Below are 21,395 nucleotides of genomic sequence, written 5' to 3'. Positions count from 1 at the left end.
AAAATGATATGAACACATTATTATTACAAAACATACGTTAAGCACATCAGCCGTATATATATTTCGGCCATTTGGAAATACCAGATCTACAAGCTCACAATGCGTCACATTGGGACGCATTGTCAGCTTGTAGATCTGCTATTTTCAAAATATTTTTTACACATTTTGAACATGTGAAATGGGACATTCTGCACAATGAGTACTTTTTCTTGAGGTACTCATTGTGGTACTTTAAGTATATTTTGATTGTGTGTGTGTGTGTGTAGGTGCCGGTGGAGCGTTTTGAGAGTGTGTGCGCAGAGCTCCGCCAGGCGCTGAACAGAGAGCAGGAGGCCCAGGCTCTGTTAAAGGAGCAGTCCGCTCAACTACGCACGCTAACCGCACAACTCAACGCGCACACTGCCGACACCACCGACACGCAACGCACACTGAGCCAGGCTGCACAGGTACACACACACACACACACACACACACACACACACATCATAACATGGACAAATTAGTTTCATTATTTGTGTACAAGTCTATTACTAACAAGCTCTCTCTCTCACACACACGCACACACACACACACACACACACACACACACACACACACACACACACATCCTCAGGACGTTCGCCGTAAGGAGCAGTCGCTAAGGATTCTGGGTAAACGCTTGTCGGCGGCACAGCGAGAGAAGAGAGAGTTGGAGGACAGTCTGAGACAGATGGAGGATTCACTGACGAACACACACAGGTAATAACACACACACACACACACTTCTCACGTCGTTAGGAGAAGCCCCCAAGGTTGGTGCCCTGTGCGGCGCTGCTTTTATCAGCCAGATTGGGACGTTCGCGGCATATTTTGCACCATTACGGTGCGTTCATCGGTGACGAGTGCCTCGAACAGCCGCTGCTGGCTGCGTGCACGCAGCGAGGCAATGCGAGGCAACGCGAGGCAACAGTCATACAATGACGTGCAGCATGCGTCCCCTCCTCCTGCGCCTAATGGCTGTGTGAGTGTGGCTTCAGGAAGTAAATTCCTAGCCTCGATCTCCAGGCTTTTATTTTTTAGTTTTGCTAAAAAATAAAAGCTTGGAAATTCCTGTCCCAGCTGTTGGTACGCAAAAGCGCCTTGCGTCGTCTGATGTGGTGCGCATTTTTTATTTTGGGTGCAGTATGCACACTAAAACATATTGACATATTTCATATTTCCTTCTGTCTCATCCTTCCATCCTAGGAGTAAGAAGTCTCTGGTCAACTTTATGACCACTGTAGAGAACACCTACAAAGAGGTAACACACACACGCGTGCGCGAGCATTGTTGATGTGACTACTATTGTGACTACTTGGTACTTTTAGCATAGAGTATATACAGTATATTAGTTATTGTTTCTATGGCTGCTATAGTATATATAAGTGTTCTCTGCTATAGCATATACTGTACACATGTTTTTCTACAGCTTTGATTGATTGATTTAATACTTAATGTGTCAGAAATGTGTGTTTGAATTAGGTGGGTCATGGGGTTTAGGCCGAGAAGTAGTCACATTGTTTTGGGTAGTCTGAAGCTTAGTTTTTAGTGACATTGAGATGTTGGAGAACCAAGAGGTGCAAGTATAGTCAAAATGGCATTGAATGAGTAGCCTGGTAAACCCTCCCTTCCGGAAATCTCATTTCCATTTGATTTCAGGAGTGAGTCTGGCCTGAACCGCCTTTCTGCAATATTCGCTGTGGGCTGGAGTTGGGCGGGAGTAATACCGTTGACTGACAACCCCTTCAACCAATGATCGTTTTTCCCCTTCAGCCAATCAGCAGTTCATTTTGACGACCTCCAGACTATGTGACGCAACGGGACTTTTTGGACAGTCATGCCCAAAATAGGTTGCCTTATTGGGATACATGCGTGTCACTCCCCGCCCCTGCCGGTTCTCTAAATTTATATTTTTAAATAGGCTCTGTCATGATTAATTGACCACATATATGAAGTTAAACAACTAAATTCTATCCAGACGATATCTTAATAGTAAATTCCGTGCCTCAAAAAAGAAGTTTGAGACCGTTTTAAAAACGAAAATAAGAACTGACGGCACTCGCAGAAACAACAATGGCTGCCGTTCGTCTTTTGTCGGCCCCAGTCAGGCTGCACTCGGCTTCATTCGGGCTCACTCGAACTCGCCACCTGATTAGCCAACTGTCGCTGTCAATCACTGAACGATGTGCGACGACGCTGATAGGCTCGTCAGTTCGGCGTACAGAGCGAATATTGCAGAAAGGCGGATCAGGCCAGACTCACTCCTGAAATCAAATGGAAATGAGATTTCCGGAGGGAGGGTTTACCAGGCTATTGAATGAGGGCTCCGCTCCGGCAAGAGTCAGCACTTTTGTTGACAAAAGAGGAAATCCTGCCTAAAAATCTTGGGCTAAAGGGCAATGGATACTGTTGAAGGCTTCTCTCCCTCTCTCTCCCCTCTCTCAGGTCAGAGACAGTCTGGTCCAATCACAGTGCTCTGTGACGGGTAAGCCCCTCCCCCTGCAGTTACCCAGAGTGCATGTGGAGCTGTCAGGAACAGAGAGGATGATGGGAGGTGTGGAGGTCACTGCCTGTGAGGTAACCATCTCTTCATTCATTCATTCATTCACTCATTTGTTCGTTCTACTACAGCAATTGTGATGGGCACCGTTCTCTGTGATTCACATGAACAGAAAAGTAGCCTCGGTAACCATGCATTGTTGTTCTGTTCTGTTTTGTTTGTTCAACCCATTAAGACCGGGAACGCATCTGTGTCATTTTAAGATGTCTTTGGCTATTAAAAAATAGCAGATATTCAAGCTCATAGCGTGGCACTCGGTTGTAGATCTTGAGCTTGTAGATCTGCTATTTTTTTTTATTATCATGGAACATTTGTGCAAATCTTTGAATATGAAGAATGAATTTAAAGCGACATTTTTTAACTCAAATCTTTGCTTCAGGGGATTCTACAAATCTCTTCTAAATCCTAACAGTTTAAAAAAAAAACGTTTTAATCAGTGGTTCTCAAACCGTTTCATGTCAAGGACCCCCAAAATGATATGTATTTGGCCGCGGACCCCCATCTCAAAATATTTTGTTCCAGGGACGCCCCAGAAGCAAAGATTTGAGTAAAAAAAATCGCTTTAAAAATATATATATATATATTCAATGATTTTCACAAATTTTCACGATAAAAACTGTATTAATAGCAATAGCTTGTAGATCTGCTATTTTTGAATAGCCCAAAGAAATCATAAAAATGACACACAGATGCGTTCCCGGGCCTTAATGGGTTAACAGAAGAGTAACTGTCCCTCCTGCTCTCCGTCTCCCCCTAGAGGCTGGTCTCCACATTCGCAGACCTCTACCAGGCAGCCGGCTCTCGGATCGGCTGGCTGGAGCAGGAAGTCTCCGCCCACCGCAGTCACGTGACCGCGCTGCGCGGCGAGCTGCAGGACGCCTGTCTCCGTGACAACCTGGCCTACGTCCCCGTAAGATCACCAACGTTCCGTTTCGACCCGAAAGTGATCAGAGACCATGCAGAGGGTTGAGCTATCAGGGAAGACAGTACAGTTGGGGTGTGCCGATATTTCGTCCCGCGATATATCGCGATACGTTTTCGTGACGATATGTATCGTTTTGGGAAAAAAAAAATCTTAATAATCAGGCATGCAAACAGCACCGAGGTGAAAAGGGTGACAACATGTTTTTTTTTTCGGGTCAGGTGTCACACTATTGCCCTATTTGGATTCAAGACGGCTATTGTAGCTGAAAAGCTACAAGTTTGCATGTCTGAATAATGCAAAAACAGAATTATTTGTTTGCATTTGCTTTTTTTCTCCCCCATATATTTTCATAATAAAAAAGTGTGTATCGTATCGAAGTGGAGCCCAATATCGTATCGTTTCGTGAAATTAGTGTATCGGCACACCACTATTAACAACTCATTCACTGCCAGACTTATTTCTGACTGCGTTTGCCTAGCCTCGCGTAGCCAGACAATATCACACGACACACTGCGTGGATAATAGTCTGGTCCCTATCAACGGTAGATTTTCTTCCAAGGGGCGGTTACAAAAAGATCCAAACGGACTCTATTGGTTAGACCTAAACCAATCAGAGCAGTGCTTCCTTGAACGAACCAATCAGAGCAGTGCTTCCTTGTACGTCATTGCTCCAAATAAGGTACTGGGCCCTGGTTGGCTCCGCACAACTGCGGAGGGAGAGAATTGAAATCTCTATGGAGGGGGGCCAGACCTAATCTGCCGAGGGCTAAAGTGCATGCAATTTTACAAAGGCAGATTCGTCTGGAACCAGGCTAGCGTTTGCCCACTGCCAGCGTTGTTGTTTTTCTTACCTTTTCAACTGGTCACAGAATATTTATATCCAGTATGATCCATCCCAGGACGGTAGCTAAGCACGGAGAGTTTCACTGTGCTGCCGCGAGAGAGAAAAAAAAACTCACCGCGACCCCCCCCCCCCCCCCCCTTCCCTTGTTTTCAGGGTGTTGATTGTAGCATCTCTCGTCAAAAACGCACGTTTTTCTTACCTTTTTTAACTGGTCACAGAATATTTATATCCATGCATGATCGATCGCCCGACGGTTGCTAAGCACGGAGAGTTTCACTGTGCTGCCGCGAGAAACTTTCTTTTGTCACCGCGACCTCCTGTTGGCTTGTTATGGGCCGTTGAAAATAGCATGTCTCACCAAAAAAAAGAACACTCAAGTTACAGCTGTTTCCCCACAGGCGCTAAACAGAAAGTAGACGGAGTAGTAAAGCTTGGGATCACGTGATCTCCTGCTTCTGTGTGTATCTGGGGATGAAGTGGTCACTCATGTGTTTGCTTAGAGCCACATCTAGTGGAAACACCGCCAAACAAACTAAAAGACGTCAAAGACGTCCTTGGCAGTGAATGAGTTGATCAAACTAATCCATTTCATTTATTAGTTAAAAAATAATGAATTTGAATGAAATAATCAATTTTGGGGGTCAACCTACAAGCTATGCGACACATTGTGTCGAGCTTGTAGATTGGCAATTTTTGCTGTTTTTGCACGACGCCGTTGTACGACAAACTATAAAATAGGGCTTAATCATTGAAATCCCATTTGGTTGAACGGAGTTCCTCTGGGCTCTGGTAGTGTATTTTGAGTTTTCTGTTATTGCGGGGAAAGCTTTCGCTGAAAATAGCCGATCGACAAGCTCACAACGCGTCGCAACGCTTGTCAATCGGCTATTTTCAGCAAAAGCTTTCCCCACAATACGGATGCTGGGGGTTAAGTGGTTAGTCAGGCTAATCGTTTTAGTTGATTGTGAAAAATCTCTCTCTCTGTGTCTCTCTCTCTCTCTCTCTCAGGTGGCTGAATTCTCCCCATTGTTAGATCCAAACGTCAGTCATCCAAGCCCGCTCTCCGATTCGTCGAGGGAACTGCCGATCAGCTGCAGCCCCGCCCAGCCCTGTCCAAACCCCGCCTCCTCCTGTATCTTTCTGTCTGGGGACCGTGAAGTTACACAGAAGAACTTGTGACAATTCAGCCAATAGTTTATGGAGATGCAGAATGTTGTTCAATTGGGTGTGAACAACGAGTTCGAGTGCCTCGCTATGAACTTGTAGATCTACTATTTTTGAAAAATCTGGATTTTTTTTTTTGGTAAATCCTTGATTATAGATTTTTTTTAAGCAAATATTTTTAACTCATGTTACAACTTCTGGGGGTCCCTGGAACAAAATATTTTGAGATGGGGGTCCACGGCCAAATACATAAAATTTTGGTTGGTCCTTGACATGAAAAAGTTTGAGAACCACTGATATTACAGCAACATACGTTTTTTCTAAAAACTGTTTTAGAAGACATTTGTAGAATCCCCAGAAGCAAAGATTCGAGTTAAAAACACATATTAAAAGATTTGCATAAGATATCCACGATTTTCCCAAAAATAGCAGATCTACAAGCTCAGGCAGCTATGAGCTTGTATATCTGCTATTTTTGAATAGCCAAAGAAATTAAAATGACAGCGTTACCGACTTCAAGGGGAGAGAGAAACATGATTGACTTGGCAGCTTGACTTGATGAAATACAAACTCATTTGTTATACTCATATTGTTGATTGAATAAAGTTTTATGATCTCATCACATTGTGTGTCTCTCAGTCTCTGTCTCATCTACAATACATTGTTCTAGACATATTGTATAGTAACATATTGACGTTTTCTATCTGCAAAAGCCTTATGTTGAACATGTATGTCTTTGTAATTATGTGCATATTTTACATATTTGTGTCTTCAGAAGTTGAATGTAAAATATGTACATCTTTGTAAATTATGTGAACATTACAGCTATTATAGCTAATGCCCTACTTTGTCATAGAAGAGTATCGCATAGAAGTGGTGAAAATAGCAGATCTACAAGCTCACAACGCATCGCAATGAGACACGTAAGCTTGTAGATCTGCTATTTTCACTATTTTATTCAAAAAAATGGGTCCGCATTTGCATTGGTCGCAACTTCGCAAGTATACTTGTCTCTGGACATTTGAGGCTGGAAAAGTATGGAATTTTGAAATGGAAAATGTAGGAACCCTGTTTTACCGTAAAGTGACAAACAACCCGTTTGGTAGAGCATGTTTTCAGAAAATGATATAGACCATTATTAGAATTGTTTTAATTGTATCTAGTTACATGATCATGTTCAGTAACACCTCTGAGACGATAGTATGATTAAACATTTTTATCTTACCTCCAATAAGGTACTTATAGTGTAGTAGAACCCCATTACCCAGCACCCATTGCATCCTCTAGACCTTGCAAATAAGCTCTATGCACAGCAGCCATATTATCACTTCCTTCACAGGTGTTACCAATGATACTAATGAAGGCTCTGTTCCATTTAGTGTAGCACAGTGGTTTCCACGACCCCCATAACTCTGAGAGTGTACAATTGGAACCAAATGGACATTGGTTCCATTTGTACACTCTCAGAGTTACACACCTGTAAGGGGCCATTTGGAAGCCCATGAGCCCAACTGTAGACCCATTGGTGTAGCAGAGTGTTTCCAGTGGGCCAACATGCACAATATCAGTACCCTGACTCTGTTTGGCCAGAATGGAACAGAGCCTTCATTAGTATCATTGGTAACACCTGTGAATGTCTACATAATATGGCTGCTGTGAATAGAGCCTATTCCATCCATCTGTGAACTTGACACCTTTTAATAAGTGAAAATCAATTAAGTCCTTCATGAAAGTAGGGCTCTTTTTGGTTGGAATTTCAAAGGCAAGATAAAAACGTTTTGTCATATTATCGTCTCAGAGGTGTAACTGAACATGATTATAACTTAATACAATTAAAACAAAGCTCTACCAAATGGGTTGTTTGTCACTTTATGGTAAAAAAAATGGTTCTTTTTCAGACTCAAATTTCCAGAATTCTCTATTGATTCTTCAGACCATATTTGACATACAAGTATACATAGCTACTGTAGATGCTTATTATGTAAATAAATAGTTTTAAACTGTACTGTATGTTACATTCTGACCTTGTATATCCTACTATTATGTTGCCAAATAATTGCAAGATTGTAGCTAGGTGCAATATAGGCTCATATAAATCAATGAAGCACTGCTTTATGAATTTGAACTTTGTTGTAATTTTGAAAATGTTTGCCTATAATGATATAAACATAGGGACGCCACATTGAAAGTGGTTATAACACTAAACCCAGGCAATGCTAAAACAGAGCAATGTTATTGAGATTTTGTCATGTACATTTTAACTTACTGTACACCTTCAACCCCTACAGAAAGTAACAGAAGGGTTATTCATGTACAATTCACCAGTGAACTAGAAAGGAGAACTGAAGTCTATTGACTTTGCTTTATTGGCGGTTAGATTAGGTAAATCATATCAACACTGTTTAATAAATATAAATAAAGTCTCTCCTACACAGAAAGTTTGACAAGTTTCCACTGTCAAACATATGCCCTATCATTGTCCCATGATCTATTGAATACAATATTCTATATTATATTATATACGAACACAGCTATAAAGGAAACGATAAGGACGTCATAAAGGTATCCTTTAGCCTTAGATACACACAAACCTTCGGTGTAGGACTGACTTTATTTATAGTCATTTATTAAACAGTGTTGATATGATTTACCTAATCTAACAGCCAATAAAGTAAAGTCAATAGACTTTGGTTCTCCTTTCTAGTTCACAGGTGAATTATACATGAACATCCCTTCTGTTACTGTAAGGGTAATATAATAATAATAATAATAATAATAATAATAAGGGTAATAATAATAATAACTAGAAAAAGTGCTCCTCGGAGCACAACTCTCCGCCAGAAGACTTGTGTTGGTTCGAAGGTCGCGAAGGTCGCTATCCCTCTTGTATATGTAAGTGTCCTATCCATCCTGTCTGGGTAAGTGTCCTCTTCCGTTCATTCTGTGTAAGTGTCCTATCCCTCCTGTCCTATCCGTCCTGTCTATGTAAGTGTCATATCCCTCCTGTCTATATAAGTGTCCTATCTTTTGTTGATTTGAAGTTGAAGTGAACATTGGTATTGGTCCATTATGGATGACAGTGGAAACAAAAACGAGCACATCACTCAGTCTGTATAATGCAGTTTGCCAGGCGCACGGCTCACAAAGTTTCACAATAAGAAAATAACAGCCAGCACTCTGAAGTCCTTCGGGTACTTTTAATTCATTGATGCACAGACAGCATATATTTCAGCGTCAAGCCTTCCTCAGTGTGTATAAATGAATTGAAAGAAGTGTTAGGGATGGTGAGTGTGACCCAAGTGCACAGCAAGGAGGAGGCAAAATGGAGGATTAAAGCCCACCCGGGCTTCACATATATTTATCACTAGTCCTTGAATTTCCCAGTTATGATTAGTTAAACTGAGTTCAGCAATCGGAGTTATGACAGGATTTGCTCTTATTTCGGTAATTGCATTTATCTTGCTGGCAGGTATTCGTAACTGACAGTGTGCATTTGAATTCGTAGAGCTTATTGATCTTTGCTTTGAATCTACCTGGATGTGCGAACTGGCTGCATTTTCTGTTGTAGATGCGAGAAGTCTGTCTGTTAGTAGCCGTATTAGGTCAGTATGCTCATTTAATCTCTTTTCATAGGACATCATCATTTTCATGATCACCTCTTTATCAAAGAATTCAGGGCTTACGAGGGAATAAGTGGCTGAATTCAGAGGTGTTTCTTTGATGTCTTTGTTATTTGTATTTTCGTCTGTACATTCATCTGGCGTGGGCAATGTCGCGCGATCCTTTACATCTTCCAGACAAATGAGGTCAGTATTTGTCCTCCTCATTTGTATTTCAAAGAATTCGGGGCTTACCAGTGATGAGGTGATGGGGGAACTTGGAGAGTCGATGTCTTTGACAGGACTTAAAGAAGTGTCGTTCTCGATTTTCCGCTTTCTGGTCATCTTCTGAGTTTTTGGCACAATTCTGAAGATTTCAATCAGCAATATCTACCTTTAAATGATAAAGGTATTGGTACTCACAACAACGTACTCACAACGTCCCTACAAGCTCACAGCGTCCCTCCAAGCTCAGAACGTTCCTACACGCTCACAGCGTTCCTCCAAGATCACAATCTCCCTACAAGCTCACAACGTCCCGCCAAGCTCACAACCTCCCTACAAGCTCACAGCGTCCAAGCTCACAATGTCCCTCCAAGCTCACAACGTCCCTACAAACTTACAGACTCACAGTGTCCCTACAAGCTCACAACGTCCCTACGTCTCACAGCGTCCCTATAAGCTCACAGCGTCCCTACCAGCTCACAACCCTCCAAGCTGACAACGTCCCTCCAAGCTCACAGCGTCCCTCCAAGCTCAGATCGTCCCTCCAAGCTCAGATCGTCTCTACAAGCTCACAGCGTCCCTCCAAGCTCCGATCGTCCCTCCAAGCTCACAGCGTACCTCCAAGCTCAGATCGTCCCTCCAAGCTCACAACGTCCGTACAAGCTCACAACGTACGTACAAGCTGACAATGTCCCTCCAAGCTCACAGCGTCCCTCCAAGCTCAGATCGTCTCTACAAGCTCACAGCGTCCCTCCAAGCTCAGATCGTCCCTCCAAGCTCAGATCGTCTCTACAAGCTCACAGCGTCCCTCCAAGCTCAGATCGTCCCTCCAAGCTCACTGCGTCCCTCCAAGCTCACAACGTCCGTACAAACTCACAACGTACGTACAAGCTGACAACGTCCCTCCAAGCTCACAGCGTCCCTCCAAGCTCAGATCGTCCCTCCAAGCTCAGATCGTCTCTACAAGCTCACAGCGTCCCTCCAAGCTCACAGCGTCCCTCCAAGCTCAGATCGTCCCTCCAAGCTCAGATCGTCTCTACAAGCTCACAGCGTCCCTCCAAGCTCAGATCGTCTCTCCAAGCTCACAGCGTTCCTCCAAGCTCACAACGTCTGTACAAGCTCACAACGTCCGTATAAGCTCACAACGTCCCTACAAGCTCACAGCGTCCCTACCAGGTACTCACAGCTGATTAATTAAAATGATTAGCAAAACGAAATCAGACAATATTTCTAATTTAGATATAGAAGCCAGTTTATATAGCTAAATATTTATGTATTCATGATGTAATAATGATGTCATGAATAGTTCGCTATGCCTATTTATTCATGTGAGTGCCTGAGTGTAATGTGAATGTCCTGACATAGGTAGGGTAGACTACCAATGAGCAAAAGTCTTAAGAGCATTTTATGCAAAAAAAACAGCAAAAAGAGTATATGTATTGCTAAGGCAAAACTATAATATATCAGGTATTTAATTCCTTAAACAGATGAGAAAAAAAGTAAAATCAATGTATATGGGTTAGGGGTCAGCTTTAATAGACTAAATCTGGTGTTAAAATGTGTTATGTATTAAATACATGTATCATCAGTTTTAAGATAAATCCAATGTTATATGTATTAGGTCATGGTCTGAATAGTAGGTGTCTACTACATATGTGGAGACTTTCTGGCTGTTGACATAGACATGGTCTAGCAACGAGCCATCATCTGTAGTTGGTGTTGTGACAAATTGATGGAACCCATGATTTAACATGGTCTGTACAATTACGTGTTCTGAATGTATGCTAAGGTCGTAGTTGAAATCACCTGTAATTACTGTCAAGGTGTTCTTTTCCAATAATTCTAAGAATTCATTAATATAGGTAATGAAATCTAAGAGCTGAAATTTTGGTGGTTTATACAATGTGATTAAGTTGATTCTATTTGCACATTTGGATAGTCTAAGTGCTATGTGTTCCACCTTGTTAAGTGACTTGTTTAATTGTGTCGGAGAAAGGTCATTTGATGCTATTGTCATGATCCCGCCTCCTATTGTTTCTCTGTCAGCTCTGAAGCAGGTGGAGTTTGGTAGGATGAGGTCATCTGCATTTAAGTTGTTGTATGGTTTCAAAAAAGTTTCCACTAAACATAATACATCTAAATCTGTCAGTATTCTATCGTTTATCAGATCAGGTAAATGTTCTATGTATGATCTGATATTTAACATAGCGATACTTAGGGTGGATTCTTTTGCAGAACGTGGGATCTCTCGGTATACTTGTAGTTGATTCTCTCGCAGTCGAGTCATTTCTTCGAGTACAGCAGGGTGAGTTTTGATATGTTTGGCATGAAAGCTGAGGAGGTACAGGCCTTGTAATGATGTTACTCTGCTGAGTGCAACATAGACCTGACCTGAGTTGAATAAGCCATTTTCCTCTACACTAACTACTATCTTATCCAATGTTTTTCCTTGGACTTTATGAATTGTGCATGCCCATGCCAGATTAAGTGGGAACTGTACTCGTCTTCCTTCTATAGAGTTTTTAGTACCCGTATAGAAATGTGCAGTATGCCTTTGTATGGGTACTGCTTTAGCAAAGTCGTTTTTGTACTGACTGGCTATTTTAGCAGCTTTTCCTACACGATCACTGTCAAAATTGACCAGGATGGTTTCGACTCTTTTCTCTGTTTGATGGATGTGAATAACTGTTCCACATATTCCATTGGAAAGTCCATCAGAGACTTTGATGTTGTTTGTCAACATGACTCTGGCTCCGACAGCTATGGACACGATTTCCCGTAAGCCTCCTGTGTCCGATGGTTTGCTCGATAATTTAATATTAACTAATCCTGTCTTATAATCTTTTTTCGAATCAATTGCGGTGATGTTGTATATTTTTGTTGGTAATTCCTTTAATTTTTCATCATTGTGTGAATTTGTGGCCGCATTTGTTCTGAAGACATGCAATGCGTCACTTGGGTACGAAGGATCTGTTTTGGAGATGATTCTTGTGCGTAGCAATGCAATGTCTTCTGCACAGCATGTGTTTGTACGAACTCTCATAAGCAACTCTGCATAGCGTTGGTCATCTTTATGGCGCATTGTTTCTGTTAGTTCAAGTAGCTGGAAGTTTTCTTTCCATAATGAACCATGTAGTCTGACATAAGCATCAGAGGGTGTGTCGAATACCATTTTCGCTTTTATTGGTGGTAGTTGGTACAGGTCACCGACTGCAAGGATGCTGACATTACCAAAACGGGACTCTGGGCTGGTTATACCTGTGATGTCTTGAAGGCGTTTGTGAATGAGATGTAGAAGATCTGCACCCACCATGGAAACTTCGTCAATGATTAGCAGTTTTAATTTTCCCAATCGCGAGCGCAATGTATTTAATGTATCTTGTTTTGGAGGTTGGTATGTCATTGATTTAGTCATAGGTGGAAAGTTGAGGGCAGAATGAAGTGTTATACCGTCGATGGCAAATGCTGCTGTTCCGGTGAATGCTGTCAAAAGTACAGTAAGTTCACTTGGTTCAAAATACTGAGACAGTCGATGAAGTAGGTGCATGGTTTCATAGTGGATTAGTTTAATGATGTGACTTTTACCAACTCCTCCTGGTCCACTCAGAAAGACTTGGTAACTGGGATGCGGTTGATGAGTTTTAAGTGCAATGATTGTTTTTTTGCACCATTTTCTGTGAAAGGTCACCATTTCCTTCTGTTTTGGAGTCAGTGATCGCATCATGCTTAAGTAGTCTTTTCGATTCATCACACTTTTGTTTAGCTCCGCAGTGAAACGTGCATGAAGTTCTGATTGGACTGGTGGCTCTTTAAAATCTACGTCTACATTTGATTGGTCTGCGTCGTCTTGTAATTCTCTCTCTATGATATTGCCTTCATTGTTTTGTATGGCTATTTCATGTTCAGTGTTGGCTGCAATCAAATCCCAGACATCTTGTGGTCTTTTCATTGTTTTAATGTCTTCTACTGCTTGGTCAAGTTCTTGTGTGTTTATACTGAACTTCTTTTCGTTGTGGTGGATTGTCTGTAGAACATGATCATAGTGTTCTTTGAAAGTTGGATGATTTGCTAGTAGGTCTCTTTCCTCTATGCGCCAAGGTAAGTACAACATTAGAATGTTTCTATATTTTTCTTCTCCTTCGGATCTTTCTTTATAAAAACGAATGACACAGTGGCGTGTGCGGGTTCGCATCTGTCCAAGATCATTTTTCAGGGTGATGTAATTGTTTCTGTCTTTAGGTTTATCATCTTCATCAAAGGTATTTGGTATGTGGTCAAAGGCATCAGAATCAGTTTTATTGTATAATGTTACGTAGGTGGCAGCAAACTCTGCCAGACACATGCTTTCTAGGAAGTCTGGGCGTGCTTCATACCTGTCGAGAAGTGAGATGCAGAATATGTTTTCGTCATCATCATCCATATCTTGTAGTATACTTACCGGTTTAAGAAGAGAAACTCTTTTATGTCTGGGTGATGTGTTCACAAAGATCACCTTTCTGCTTGTCTTTTTTAATGGTAAGGATAGTAATCTGTAAGCTGCTTCTTGAGCACTTACTTCTCTGTTGTTAAGGAATGCAGAGCCAACCTTCTTTAATTGTGTGGTCACATCTTCGCCTCTATTTTCATGAGCAACTTTCTTCAATAATTCACTCATTGCTCTTTCAGATTTTAACATGTAGCTGGTTATGTACTTGACACAAGAATATGCATCCAATACGAATTGAATATCCATGTTTGCTTGCCAGGTTTTGAGGATGTTTATATTATAGTAATTAATCCAACGTTCTCCTGGTTGACGTTTCAGTATTATTTTTTTTCCAGATTTCATGACTGATATTGCCCATTGGTAATCTTCTTGGTCGACACAGGCGTCTTGTAACAAGTCTTTCAGTGAGATATTCTCAGGATTGTCTTCATTGAACATGGAGGTAGCCACTTTTTGCAGAATCGTGTGGCTTGCATCAAGGGATCTTTGTATAGTGTTTTGGTCATCTTCTTCGTGGAGTTCTGTGGCTATTAAGGTTTCACTACTTGGAAGGTGTGGAAAGTTGAATCTGCAGAAACCATATTTTCTACATGTAGTGGAATGTCTGTGTTTTTGTACTGATAGGACTAATGTTTTGAGTACATCATCGTCTTCTGGGATTGTACATGTTATATGTTTGTCAATGAATGCAGCAACTTCAGCATTTGTGTTCACACCAACTTTCGGGGCATTCTTTATCCACAGTAGTGTGTGCGCATGTGGCGAGCCCCTCTGTTGGAATTCAATACGTATGAAGAAATCTACAAGTTCGCCAAGTGGATTTGATTTATCATTAAGGACATCTTTGAAATATGTTTGTAGACGATAGTGAAACTGACGTGCAGCTGTTACTGGGTTGTTGCGCAGCCATTTACATTTTTCTTCATAGCCCATATTTTTAACATCATCTGCTGTTAGGATTTTTCCATACTGACGTGCAATACTCTGAATAACTTCTGGCCATTGCATGTCTGCCGCACTCAACGTTACAAAGAAGGTTGGTATTCCTAATTGTCTTATTATTGCTAGTAAATCTAAAAGCACATTTTGCCAATAGGCTGGTGAACCTCTTGTGTTTTTCAGGAATTTGAAGGCTATATCTGTGAACAACATTGTTTGTACATTTTCCTGTGATTTAAATATGCCAGCAGTAACCCTTTCATTTTGGAATATTTTACCTCTGCTTTGTCGTAGTGATATCTGGACTTGTTCTTTGACCTGTTGTGCTTCCACCATGTACTGAGCTGTCAGAAGATAATCTATATCTTTAGCAAAACGACCATCACAATGCAAAAGGCGTTGGTTAAAATATTTTCTCTGTGTGATATTTTTTACTCTTTCAGTTTTTAAACCACCACAACCATAAGGGTATTTTGATGGATTTGATAACTCTTCAAAGTTTTCGTCTTGGTAGAAGGCGCATGGTTTTTGGTGTTCTGCAGGGGCGACTGAATATGTAGTGTCTGTATCCAAAAAATGTTCTTCTTGAAGTAATGTGTCATATGGAAGTCCTCTTAATTGAATTGTTTGTTCAAATGCCTGTCTATCTTCTTCATCTTCATTTTCTTGAATAATTTCAACAGTTGATTTGTGTGTTTGATCTATATTACTTCTTTTCAGTGCTACATAATGTATTTGATCAAGGTGGCCAATGGTTACAGTATTACAACTTGCAACTACAGAGGTGTTTTCATTCTTATTTGTGTAAGGTTGTTCTGGTCTAGTTGTCATGGCTTCCCACAAGTCATTATTTCCTTGGATCCAACGGTCCTGCCAGTCATTGCAGATCTGAATGTCCCTGTACAGAGGATTGTGTGTCTGTAGCCAATTTAGGGCCTCAAGGACCTTCTTTGGACGCACAAATTCGTGTATATAATGTCCTTTATATGCAAGTTTTCTTTTCAATTTAAGGGGAATAACTTCAAGGGTCTCTGGAAGTCTTGGAAGTAATTTGGTAATAGTGTCTAACTTACATGGAACATTGACTGCATTACCATGAATTGCCTTTTGTCTGCCTCTTGGCAAACCAACAAGTTTCATGAAGGCGATACGTTGACTTATTAACCTTTCTTCTAAAGGATGTAAATCTTGCAGTTCTACGGGAATGGCATCAAGTAATAAGTTGTTAGCCCAAGCTTGTGTAGGGAGTTTTCCTCTTTTAATATAGTTGTGACATGTGTGGCAGATCCAAGTGTTGTTCTGATTTATAGTTGTTGGGTCTTTCTGCAGGAGATCTAAAGTATCCATTGTTTCTTTGTATTTTGAAGGTTTAAACTTTACCACTGATTCTCTATAGAGCATTCGTTCACATGAGAAACAGACATAATTGGGTCCACTTTGTGACATCTTTTTTAAGAATGTAGTAGCAGCGTCATCAATTTCAATGTCTTTAAGACCTGTAAGGCATCTCTTCTTAGCTGCTCGTCTTTCTTCTTTGTCATTTTCAGATGCGAATGTTCTTCGTCTTTGTTTCTCAGCTTGGTCCTTCTGCTGTGGGTGTTGAGCCTCTGGTTCTTCATTGGTTTGATGATTAGATTCTTCAGTTTGCATAATAAGAGTTAATTGCACCGTGTCACCACCGGCTCACAACGTCCCTCCAAGCTCACAGTGTCCCTACAAACTTACAGCCTCACAGTGTCCCTACAAGCTTACAACGTCCCACAGCGTTCCTACAAGCTTACAACGTCCCTACGTCTCACAGCGTCCCTACCAGCTCACAACGTCTTTACAAGCTCAGATCGTCCCTCCAAGCTCAGATCGCCTACAAGCTCACAGCGTCCGTACAAGCTCGTCCCTCCAAGCTCACAGCGTCCCTACAAGCTCACAACGTACCTACGTCCCACAGCGTTTCTATAAGCTCACAACTACCAGCTCACAGCGTCCCTCCAAGCTCAGATCGTCCGTACAAGCTCACAACGTCCGTACAAGCTCACAGCGTCCGTACAAGCTCACAACGTACCTACGTCCCACAGTGTTTCTATAAGCTCACAACGTCCCTACAAGCTCACAGCGTCCCTACCAGGTACTCACAGCTGATTAATTAAAATGATTAGCAAAACGAAATCAGACAATATTCCTGATTTAGATATAGAAGCCTAATCATTCATCTGATGTTTTAGTTTATATAGCTAAATATCTATGTATTCATGATGTAACAGTGATGTCATGAATAGTTCGCTATGCCTATTTATTCATGTGAGTGCCTGAGTGTAATGTGAATGTCCTGAGTGTAATGCACCGTGTCATTAACTGTGATCTCAATTTATACTTGAATCTACTGTTCCTATTAATCCTGTCTAATCTATTTATAATACATATTGTGATGACATCAGTGTGTCTACATGATGTATTGCTCCAGCATACTGCGCTGTCTGTCAGGCCCCACTTCTTCATGGGCGACTTGAACCGGCCAACCCCAGTACGGAGGCGGTTCAGCAGTGTCCACTGGACACTGCTGAACCGTAGGTGTTCTCCTTGGACTCCATCCCCAGGGTCTATGTGATGGTGCATCCGTGACGGCTCAGCCAACTCCCACTGCCAATTATGTATCAGCCATGCAGCCATTTCGTGTCTTACCTGGTTCCAACCCCAGTACGGAGGCGGTTCAGCAGTGTCCACTGGACACTGTTGAACCGTAGGTGTTCTCCCTGGACTCCATCCCCAGGGTCTATGTGATGGTGCATCCGTGACGGCTCAGCCAACTCCCACTGCCAATTATGTATCAGCCATGCAGCCATTTCGTGTCTTACCTGGTTCCCGTCTTACCTCATTTTGAAAGTGGCAGAGACACTTTCAAAATGACGCCATGTATATATAGACCACTATGCGTCACTAGCCAATCAGATCACAGTATTTCACGTGTCACGTGAGGCTTGGCCAATCGGCGTGTCATGTTTAGAAAGTGAAAACGCGGTGATAACAATACTCTCCTAGCTCCTCCACTAGCGCCTTCCAATGTGTGTGATGATGTGGTCGGCAGTCTGCTCAGGTTCGCCACACTCGCATACTGCGCTGTCTGTCAGGCCCCACTTCTTCATGGGCGACTTGAACCGGCCAACCCCAGTACGGAGGCGGTTCAGCAGTGTCCCCTGGACACTGCTGAACCGTAGGTGTTCTCCTTGGACTCCATCCCCAGGGTCTATGTGATGGTGCATCCGTGACGGCTCAGCCAACTCCCACTGCCAATTATGTATCAGCCATGCAGCCATTTCGTGTCTTACCTGGTTCCAACCCCAGTACGGAGGCGGTTCAGCAGTGTCCTCTGGACACTGTTGAACCGTAGGTGTTCTCCCTGGACTCCATCCCCAGGGTCTATGTGATGGTGCATCCGTGACGGCTCAGCCAACTCCCACTGCCAATTATGTATCAGCCATGCAGCCATTTCGTGTCTTACCTGGTTCCCGTCTTACCTCATTTTGAAAGTGGCAAAGACACTTTCAAAATGACGCCATGTATATATAGACCACTATACGTCACTAGCCAATCAGATCACAGTATTTCACGTGTCACGTGAGGCTTGACCAATCGGCGTGTCATGTTTAGAAAGTGAAAACGCGGTGATAACAATACTCTGTGGCTATTAAGGTTTCACTACTTGGAAGGTGTGGAAAGTTGAATCTGCAGAAACCATATTTTCTACATGTAGTGGAATGTCTGTGTTTTTGTACTGATAGGACTAATGTTTTGAGTACATCATCGTCTTCTGGGATTGTACATGTTATATGTTTGTCAATGAATGCAGCAACTTCAGCATTTGTGTTCACACCAACTTTCGGGGCATTCTTTATCCACAGTAGTGTGTGCGCATGTGGCGAGCCCCTCTGTTGGAATTCAATACGTATGAAGAAATCTACAAGTTCGCCAAGTGGATTTGATTTATCATTAAGGACATCTTTGAAATATGTTTGTAGACGATAGTGAAACTGACGTGCAGCTGTTACTGGGTTGTTGCGCAGCCATTTACATTTTTCTTCATAGCCCATATTTTTAACATCATCTGCTGTTAGGATTTTTCCATACTGACGTGCAATACTCTGAATAACTTCTGGCCATTGCATGTCTGCCGCACTCAACGTTACAAAGAAGGTTGGTATTCCTAATTGTCTTATTATTGCTAGTAAATCTAAAAGCACATTTTGCCAATAGGCTGGTGAACCTCTTGTGTTTTTCAGGAATTTGAAGGCTATATCTGTGAACAACATTGTTTGTACATTTTCCTGTGATTTAAATATGCCAGCAGTAACCCTTTCATTTTGGAATATTTTACCTCTGCTTTGTCGTAGTGATATCTGGACTTGTTCTTTGACCTGTTGTGCTTCCACCATGTACTGAGCTGTCAGAAGATAATCTATATCTTTAGCAAAACGACCATCACAATGCAAAAGGCGTTGGTTAAAATATTTTCTCTGTGTGATATTTTTTACTCTTTCAGTTTTTAAACCACCACAACCATAAGGGTATTTTGATGGATTTGATAACTCTTCAAAGTTTTCGTCTTGGTAGAAGGCGCATGGTTTTTGGTGTTCTGCAGGGGCGACTGAATATGTAGTGTCTGTATCCAAAAAATGTTCTTCTTGAAGTAATGTGTCATATGGAAGTCCTCTTAATTGAATTGTTTGTTCAAATGCCTGTCTATCTTCTTCATCTTCATTTTCTTGAATAATTTCAACAGTTGATTTGTGTGTTTGATCTATATTACTTCTTTTCAGTGCTACATAATGTATTTGATCAAGGTGGCCAATGGTTACAGTATTACAACTTGCAACTACAGAGGTGTTTTCATTCTTATTTGTGTAAGGTTGTTCTGGTCTAGTTGTCATGGCTTCCCACAAGTCATTATTTCCTTGGATCCAACGGTCCTGCCAGTCATTGCAGATCTGAATGTCCCTGTACAGAGGATTGTGTGTCTGTAGCCAATTTAGGGCCTCAAGGACCTTCTTTGGACGCACAAATTCGTGTATATAATGTCCTTTATATGCAAGTTTTCTTTTCAATTTAAGGGGAATAACTTCAAGGGTCTCTGGAAGTCTTGGAAGTAATTTGGTAATAGTGTCTAACTTACATGGAACATTGACTGCATTACCATGAATTGCCTTTTGTCTGCCTCTTGGCAAACCAACAAGTTTCATGAAGGCGATACGTTGACTTATTAACCTTTCTTCTAAAGGATGTAAATCTTGCAGTTCTACGGGAATGGCATCAAGTAATAAGTTGTTAGCCCAAGCTTGTGTAGGGAGTTTTCCTCTTTTAATATAGTTGTGACATGTGTGGCAGATCCAAGTGTTGTTCTGATTTATAGTTGTTGGGTCTTTCTGCAGGAGATCTAAAGTATCCATTGTTTCTTTGTATTTTGAAGGTTTAAACTTTACCACTGATTCTCTATAGAGCATTCGTTCACATGAGAAACAGACATAATTGGGTCCACTTTGTGACATCTTTTTTAAGAATGTAGTAGCAGCGTCATCAATTTCAATGTCTTTAAGACCTGTAAGGCATCTCTTCTTAGCTGCTCGTCTTTCTTCTTTGTCATTTTCAGATGCGAATGTTCTTCGTCTTTGTTTCTCAGCTTGGTCCTTCTGCTGTGGGTGTTGAGCCTCTGGTTCTTCATTGGTTTGATGATTAGATTCTTCAGTTTGCATAATAAGAGTTAATTGCACCGTGTCACCACCGGCTCACAACGTCCCTCCAAGCTCACAGTGTCCCTACAAACTTACAGCCTCACAGTGTCCCTACAAGCTTACAACGTCCCACAGCGTTCCTACAAGCTTACAACGTCCCTACGTCTCACAGCGTCCCTACCAGCTCACAACGTCTTTACAAGCTCAGATCGTCCCTCCAAGCTCAGATCGCCTACAAGCTCACAGCGTCCGTACAAGCTCGTCCCTCCAAGCTCACAGCGTCCCTACAAGCTCACAACGTACCTACGTCCCACAGCGTTTCTATAAGCTCACAACTACCAGCTCACAGCGTCCCTCCAAGCTCAGATCGTCCGTACAAGCTCACAACGTCCGTACAAGCTCACAGCGTCCGTACAAGCTCACAACGTACCTACGTCCCAATTATGTATCAGCCATGCAGCCATTTCGTGTCTTACCTGGTTCCAACCCCAGTACGGAGGCGGTTCAGCAGTGTCCACTGGACACTGTTGAACCGTAGGTGTTCTCCCTGGACTCCATCCCCAGGGTCTATGTGATGGTGCATCCGTGACGGCTCAGCCAACTCCCACTGCCAATTATGTATCAGCCATGCAGCCATTTCGTGTCTTACCTGGTTCCCGTCTTACCTCATTTTGAAAGTGGCAGAGACACTTTCAAAATGACGCCATGTATATATAGACCACTATGCGTCACTAGCCAATCAGATCACAGTATTTCACGTGTCACGTGAGGCTTGGCCAATCGGCGTGTCATGTTTAGAAAGTGAAAACGCGGTGATAACAATACTCTCCTAGCTCCTCCACTAGCGCCTTCCAATGTGTGTGATGATGTGGTCGGCAGTCTGCTCAGGTTCGCCACACTCGCATACTGCGCTGTCTG

The 21,395-nt window shown here is 42.1% G+C and overlaps 1 protein-coding gene across 1 annotated transcript in view; it reads left to right on the top strand.

The window, feature by feature from the left end:
• The window catches only part of LOC311055693 (coiled-coil domain-containing protein 171-like), a gene marked incomplete at its 5' end in the record, with an annotated part of 44,814 nt that extends 38,952 nt beyond the window's left edge, over positions 1 to 5,862 (top strand). The window contains 6 exons of the mRNA XM_084071959.1: positions 267 to 446; positions 614 to 738; positions 1,225 to 1,279; positions 2,464 to 2,595; positions 3,336 to 3,488; positions 5,356 to 5,862. Of these exons, the coding sequence (XP_083928085.1) occupies positions 267 to 446; positions 614 to 738; positions 1,225 to 1,279; positions 2,464 to 2,595; positions 3,336 to 3,488; positions 5,356 to 5,526 (816 nt within the window). The 3' untranslated portion in view covers positions 5,527 to 5,862. The remainder of the gene's footprint in view (positions 1 to 266; positions 447 to 613; positions 739 to 1,224; positions 1,280 to 2,463; positions 2,596 to 3,335; positions 3,489 to 5,355) is intronic.
• Between the last annotated feature and the right edge of the window lie 15,533 nt (positions 5,863 to 21,395).

Source organism: Gymnoscopelus microlampas (genome assembly GCF_963454915.1).
Source record: "Gymnoscopelus microlampas genome assembly, chromosome: 11".
NCBI lineage: Eukaryota > Metazoa > Chordata > Actinopteri > Myctophiformes > Myctophidae > Gymnoscopelus > Gymnoscopelus microlampas.
Note: the sequence above shows the minus strand (reverse complement) of the source record. Positions and strands in the feature narration are given on the sequence as shown.